The sequence below is a fragment of the Dromiciops gliroides genome, chromosome 5, assembly GCF_019393635.1.
Source record: "Dromiciops gliroides isolate mDroGli1 chromosome 5, mDroGli1.pri, whole genome shotgun sequence".
Lineage (NCBI taxonomy): Eukaryota > Metazoa > Chordata > Mammalia > Microbiotheria > Microbiotheriidae > Dromiciops > Dromiciops gliroides.
Genome location: NC_057865.1, coordinates 295,136,570 through 295,143,760, shown reverse-complemented (window position 1 = coordinate 295,143,760; position 7,191 = coordinate 295,136,570). Strand labels below are relative to the sequence as shown.

Here is a 7,191-nt window from a genome sequence, read left to right as displayed (position 1 = left end):
CAGATCTTAAGAAACATAGCAGGCAACATCTGCTTGGGATGAATTCCGATCAATGCCTGCGAGGCGGTTGATCTTGTGAGGGCTGAGAGCACTCCTGGCCACCCAGTCTAAGTGCTCCCTCTCCTCCCCAAGACAAGCAGGGCATTTCACAATGAGCAGCCTGGGGTCCCCACAAAGCCTGTAAGAAAGAGATGCCCTCAGAGCCCTGTGAATAAAGGGAGGGGGGAGGCGATGCAGCTTTGTTCGGCTCCGGCTGTGCTGTATTTCCTCTCATTCCCTCCTAATTTCATTCCAGCCTCCGGAGTCTGGGCTCAGGCCTGTCTTATCTTTATTTCTCATGCAGGTTCAAGTTCATTCATTCCACAGTCAAAGGAAAGAAAGAAAGGAGCAATCTGCCATGGGCCGTGACTTCGTAGTGGTTATCGGGTCTTTATTATAATAAATAATATACTGTGACACTCCATGCTATTCATATTTCCACCAAGCACTTCCTTGAGACCCAGAGCTTGGAAAGCCTATTCCTTGACAGGGTAGCTCTACCAGCACCTGCTGTTAGGTCTCCCTTGGCCAGTCCAGCCCAATGGCTGAAAAATACATCCAGTGCTTTGTCCACCATTTTTACTATCCAGAAAAGGAGGCAGCTAAGTGGTACAGTGTATATTGCATTGGGCCTAGAATCAGGAAAACATCTTCCTGAGTTCAAATCCAGCCTCAGACACTTACTGGCTATGTGACTGTGGGCAAGTCACTTGACCCTGTTTGCCTCCGTTTCTTCATCTGTAAAATGAGCTGGAGAAGGCAGTGGCAAACTACTCCAGGATCTTCACCAAGAAAACCCCAAATGGAGTCACAAAGAGGACACAACTGAACAATAACTATCCAGAAATCCAGAGTAAAATTGTTTTTTCACTTAAAAGAGTAAAAATAATTAAAATACTTCTGATGCTCCAAACACTGTTTCTTTATAGAAGGAATAGAAAAGAATCCCAAAGGGCTTGTCATTGTCATATCCCCAGCTCATTGGACATCGGAGCATGGTGAGATCCAGGGCGCAGAGTTCACTGCAATACTGTTTGGTTATCGGGAGTCAAAAACTATTGACTGACTCCAGCAGGAGAAATCAGACAAGTCTGACATATACAGGTGCAATGAACGGATCTTTTTCAGATTATCAGTATCTAGCAGAAGAAGAAAGATGATTCTCCAATTTCGTTGGTTTAAGGGAACCCAGTGGGCCCACACCTAGGCACAGATTCCTAAAGGAAACTGGGGGGGAAGGGGCATTGTGTGCTTTGACTCTGGTTTAATAAGAGTTCAAGATGGGGTGTGGCCAAGCCTTTCTCCAGGCCAAGAAAGCTTGTCTGGAGTCATTAAACACATATTGTGAAATAGAAGCTCAGGTGGCACAGTGGAGAGTCAGGCCCGGGGTCAAAAAGCCCTTGATTCAAATGTCACCTCACTTTTTAGAGCTCTGGGTGGAAGGAAGGGAGGGAAAGAGGGAGGGAGGAAAGGAGGGAGAGAGAGGAAAGAAGATCTTCCTAATCTTCCTCTTTCCTGAATGGAGAAATGAAAAATCATTTAGTAAGTGCTTATGAGGTGCTCAAGAACATTTTGCCTCAGAGCAATCTGGGGGACTTGTCCACTCAGATCATTTGATGAAGAGCATCCCCTCCCCAGTTCAAATGCCCCTAGCCTCTTCATGCATATGAGGAGGAACTCCCTTCTAGTTTTATTTAACAGCTTTTTACTCTTTAAGAGTAAGGAGCAGACAGCTAGGTGGCGCAGTGGATAGAGCACTGGCCCTGGATTCAGAAGGACCTGAGTTCAAATCTGGCCTCAGACACTTGACACTTACTAGCTGTGTGACCCTGGGCAAGTCACTTAACCCTCACTGGCCCCCAAAAAAAGTAAGCAGGGCACAGAAAAGCCCATACCAACCTTAATGTTCCTAGATTTCCAGTCACCAAAGGCTGGTTGAGAGAGGGAGGGAAGGACCAGTTATATTCAAAGTTTCAAAAAGGTTTTAACTGGAGTTCCTCATTTCAGCTGCTACAAGTGTGACTGAAAGCCAGACTCCCAGAACTAGAAAGCACCTCAGAGGTCACCCCCCTTCCTGGGTAAGGAGAGAACTTTAACATAATTCCTGTAGGACAGTCGCCCAGCCTCCCTAGGAAGCCTTTCCAATGTTGGACAGCTCCAACCTTCTACTGAGTCTAAGTGGGCTTCCCAGTAATTGGCTCCCCTTGGTCCTTGCTTTGCCCAGAGCAACCAAGTAGAATATATCCAACTATATGTTTATAATTTACCTTCTTTTCTCCATCAAAAAACCCATCTTATGACTCAACATGCCCCAGAAGCTCTCAAAGTTTTTGCCATGGATGAATGCTCAGGCAAGTCCCTCTCCAAGCTACAGAACCTTCAGGTATGGGCTGGACAATGGACTGTATGCCTTTGGTCTGAACACCATGCTTCCTGGGCACAGAATGGCTCATCACCAGAGCTGGTCACCAGTGAGGACTTTCCAGGTCATGCTTAGTCATGAAATAGTGATCCCAATGGGACTGGCATCTCCCTAGTGGAGAAGGGAGGGGCACAAAAGAAATCACAGATCCTTGGTCAGAGATTACATCACAGCATTCTTAGCAAAGAAACTCTCCATTAACCTTAAATTGCTGGATAGGTATGAGCTACTATTAGAATAAATTGTAAATGTAATAGCTTCATTGTGCTTATACTGGAAATAGAAGATTAAAATTAAGGGCAGAACACTGGAGGATGAGAGACACGTGATGTTTTCATCATTCCTTAATTAAAGGTTGGGACTGAAGAAAAGTAATGGATGGTGAACACAATTAGCAAATAAGAGATGAAAAGGATGTTAGAGAAGCTCGAATCACAGGATTGTTGACCTCGAATTAGACTGGGCCTCGGAGACTATTCCTCAAACCATCTTACAGAAGAGGAAAATGAGGCTTAGGGACATGGGGTGGCTCACCAAGGGTCATGCAGAAATCTTCGCACCAGACCACACTGCCTCTTCTGAGCCCAATCCTTTCATATGAAAGATAAAGAAGGCCCCAAGAGGTCATGGGATTTTTACGTCATCCTGCTGGCAAGGACAGGGCTGAGATTCCAAGCCAGTTCTTTTGACGCCGAGTCCAGATTCCCGGAGGTTAGAGATTGTTGAAGAGGCTCGAAGTGTTTTGTTTGTTTGGTTTGCTCGTTTCCTCATTCGTAAAGGGCAGGGATTGGACAAGATGACTTCTGACCTCCTTCCCAGCTCACGCTAAACCCGTGATTAAGGAAAAGGACTCACGTGGCTAGGGACTGACACTTACTCAGAACCAAGTGTTTGCCTTCTTAGCTTCAATGAAAGGGCTTTAAATGAAAAAAATGGAGGACAATAGGGACAGGGACCCTGTAGAAAGAGCCCTGGATTAGGGGTCAATCAGGGCTTTTGACCTGGCTCAATTATATGTTACTTATGAGATTCTGCATCCATCAAAGGAGTAGGTTCAGTGTCCTTTTCAACTCATAAATCCTAGGATGTGCCGAGGAGCCCAGAACAAACTGTAACTCTAGTTACTAAGGCAACACTCGGGCCTGCAAGAGAAGAAAGGATGACAGCAGAGAAGCTTCCAAGCAATTCTAAAGAAGAAACTTTGGGATGCAGTGCTAGTCAAAATGATGGTAATGATAAGGCATGGGGCAGGCTGAAAAATGTCCCTGAGAAGCAGAAGGTGGCCACCTTGGGACCAGCATTAGGAACACATCAAGCAACAACCCCCTGTGCCTTAAATATTTAATCAGAATGTGAACTCTACTACTGAGGGGGAAGGGGATGCGCCATCCGGAGAGGGGTGGTACTGCCAGCTTGGGGCAAAGTCAGGCCTTGACTTCAATAATGCACCTTCCCCCGAGTGACAAGGACGTGATCAGAGCAGCCGTCTTAGCCAGGAAAATGCTTGCCCATTGATTGCTAGACAAACTGCCTTGCCATTCTTTTCACTCCTTTTAAAAAGCAAACACAAACAGCAGGGTCTTTAAGCAAGCAAACTTGGTTTTGCTAGGCATTTTCTGAGGTCAGTACCATTAGAATCAATAAGACTGGGGGCGGCTAGGTGGCGCAGTGGATAAAGCACCGGCCCTGGATTCAGGAGTTCCTGAGTTCAAATCTGGCCTCAGACACTTGACACTTACTAGCTGTGTGACCCTGGGCAAGTCACTTAACCCCATTGCCTTGTATAAAAAAAAAAAAAAAAAAAAAAAAAGAATCAATAAGACTCCTCTTCCTGAGTTCAAATCTGGCCTAGTGAGAGGACATCCAAAGCTTCTGATGGTGATCACAAATCTAAGGTCCCTTAGCCTAGGTACTTTGAGACTTGTAGCTTGCCAGATTATGAGGCCCCTCCCAGCTCTGACATCCCCTGTTCTCAGGTCCTCTGAGCAGACCTTAGCAGTCTTTCCATTTACTAAACGTAGGTTTTAGTCCCAATTCTGCCAGTCACTATAGCCTCAAGCCACTCACGTCCCCTCTCTGGCCTGCTTCCCCACAGGTAAAAGGGGTCGGGGCAGAGAATTCCTAAGGTTCCTTCCAGCTCTGATGTTGTTCAAGTGCACAGTTTCTGCAGAGATGTTGGGGGCAGCTGTGTACAAATGAGGGGTGGATACCAGCACCAGAGGAGGATGTGAGCACCTATCTCCCAAGTCCTCAGTGGAGGCCAGTGTGAACCCCCTGGGTCCAGGGTCAGACTTTGGAGGCTCTGGACGAGCCCTGCAGAGGGGAGAGGATGCCCTGGCCTGATGCTTCCATCACTGGCCTCTGGTTCTTACCCCTGCTGGGTCACTCCCTGAAGAAGGCACCAGCTGTGCCAGCCCAGATGATGAGACAAGGGCAAGGATTTCTGAGAACATCAGCCCTGGCCTCCCATTTGCTACAGGTGGCTTATGGGAAGAACCACTGGGCACCGATGGAGAATGGAGAACCGACCTTTTCTCCCTGGGGGCTGTGAGGACAGGCACAAGGGGACTCACCCACGGTTTTAGGGCAAGGACAACAGGAGCTGGGACTTTGGAGCCCAACAACCCCAACTCCTCCATTTTACAGAGGAAGTCGAGGCCCGGAAAGAGGCATGGGCATCTGAGCTCACAGGATAAGTGAGAGGCTCTCCCCCTCCCGGCTCAGGACTCTGCTGCCCGCTACCTTGTCTCCTGACCCTGCTCACCTCAGCTTTACCAGATCAGGGATGGGGGCGGGAGTCAGAGAGGGCACAGGAGGGCAGGAGCCGCTCCTGTTTGCCTCTGTCTCTATCCTCAGCCCAGTGCCTAGCGGGGGGGGGGGGGGGCAGAACTCAGGTAATGTTTGCTGGGTGCCAGGAGAATGAAAGCACCCTGAGGGCAGGACCGTCTCCCTTTCTGCTTTGTACCCTCTTCACTTAGCAGAGTGCCTGGTACACAGCAGGCGATTAATAAGTGCTGTTAAATTGAAAGGAGGGGTACAGAAGAGAGGGTCAACTCCTTGAGGGCAGAGGCCATCTCCCTGAAGTCTCTGTGCCCTGTCCTAGCACTGCATCCGGCACACAGGTGATTAATAAATGCCCACTGGCTGGCACTGATGTCACAGATAAGGACTCAACCTTAGAAGGGTGGGGAACTTGCCCACCATGACACAGTAAAGGGCAGAGGTGGGACCAAAAGCCCTCCAAGGGATAACCCTGCAGCTGGGCTTGAGCGGAGCCAGAGGGGCACACACTTCCAGTGGAAGACCAGAGCCTGGACCACTCTGACCATCACCACTTCTGCCTCCCATTAACCAGATCCCCAGGGAAAGGCTGAACCATAATCCAGTCTCCCTGCACTGGACATTTGACATCCCTTCCCCCAATGAGGCTTCAGGAAGGACTGACAGAGTGGAACCCCAGTTCAAATCCCATCTCCGATTCTCATCATCAGTGTGATTCTAAGATGTCACTAAATGTTCCTGGGGCCCAGGCTCACCATCTATAAAACAAGGGGGCTGCAATGGGGGGCCTCTAGGTCTCTTCCCCCTCTAAACCTACTATCTTCTAAATCTCGACTGAGTGTTTTTTGGCTTGCAAAATGAGGGAGCTAGAATAAATGTCCCAAGGTCTACTTCACCAACCTTCACTTGACAGTTGGGGAAACTGAGGCCCAAGGATGGGGAAATGACTTGCCCAAAGTTAGACAGCTAGACAGTGGCCAGGCTGGGAGGAGCTCCCTGCTCTCCTGGCTCCCAGGCCGGTGAGATCCAAAGTCCACCTGTCACGGGCCCCTTTGGCCCGAGAGTCACCAGATAATTAGCCAAGAATAAATAAGCATGTTTGTCATTAGGGCCTTCTTGTAGAAACTCAGTACTCTGGGGTTGTGCTTCCATTATGTAAAATGGGCCACTGAACATTCATATAATGAGAGAACACGTCAAGGGTTTCTTATAAATAGTTTCAGACTTTCATCGAAAGGGGAGAAAAAACAAAGAAAGGAGAGGGTGGAAAGAAAAACGCAAAGCCCATTTTTACTGGATGTAGGAGGCGAAAGAAACTGTGGAAAAGCCAGGACAGCGTGAGGGCATTTGGACAGACCCCAGTCCCTGCAGGCTCCATGCTAGAATAGTCCAGGTGGCCGCGCTGGGGGCGGGGTCTGAGCTGGTCATCTGTTCCAAGAGCAAAAGAGGAAGAGGGATCCAGCCTCCGAGCCTGGGGAGCCCCCACCCCCTGGCCCCGGCCCCATCATCTCCAGTGGGCTTTGCTCCCTAGCACCAAGGAAACAGTGCATCAAACAACTGCAAAGAGGAGGCAGCAAATCCTGTGGCATGGTGAAGGCAGGCCAACTAGTCTAAGGCACAAAGGAGAGAGTGGGGCTCGAAGACTGGTTTCCCTTCAGGAAGACGTTGGGGATGAATATTTCAGCAGCTTCTGGGATCACTCGATGTTTTTGTACTTGGTGAACAGGTTGTATAAAACCCTCAGGGTAGACTTGAGATCCAGGTTGACAACATCTGCAGGAGAGGAAAAGAAGCAGCTATTTAGGGGGTGTGAGGGGGTGTGAGGGAGCAACACCCCCCCACCCACCCCCACCCCCCGTGTGAATAAGGCACAGAAATCCCTTACGGCAAATGCCCGGACTCATCCGACTCAGGAAAAATGGCAATAATCAGTCAAGTAAAAAGTGCCT

At 48.9% G+C, this 7,191-nt stretch overlaps 1 protein-coding gene across 3 annotated transcripts in view; it reads right to left on the bottom strand.

Annotated features, from left to right (window-relative positions):
- Positions 1 to 6,449: 6,449 nt before the first annotated feature.
- The window catches only part of PARVB (parvin beta), a 93,675-nt gene continuing 92,933 nt past the window's right edge, over positions 6,450 to 7,191 (bottom strand). For all 3 annotated transcript variants that reach the window (XM_043964958.1, XM_043964959.1, XM_043964957.1), the window contains exon 13: positions 6,450 to 7,015. In XM_043964958.1, coding sequence (XP_043820893.1) covers positions 6,939 to 7,015 — 77 coding nt within the window. In that variant the 3' untranslated portion in view covers positions 6,450 to 6,938. The remainder of the gene's footprint in view (positions 7,016 to 7,191) is intronic.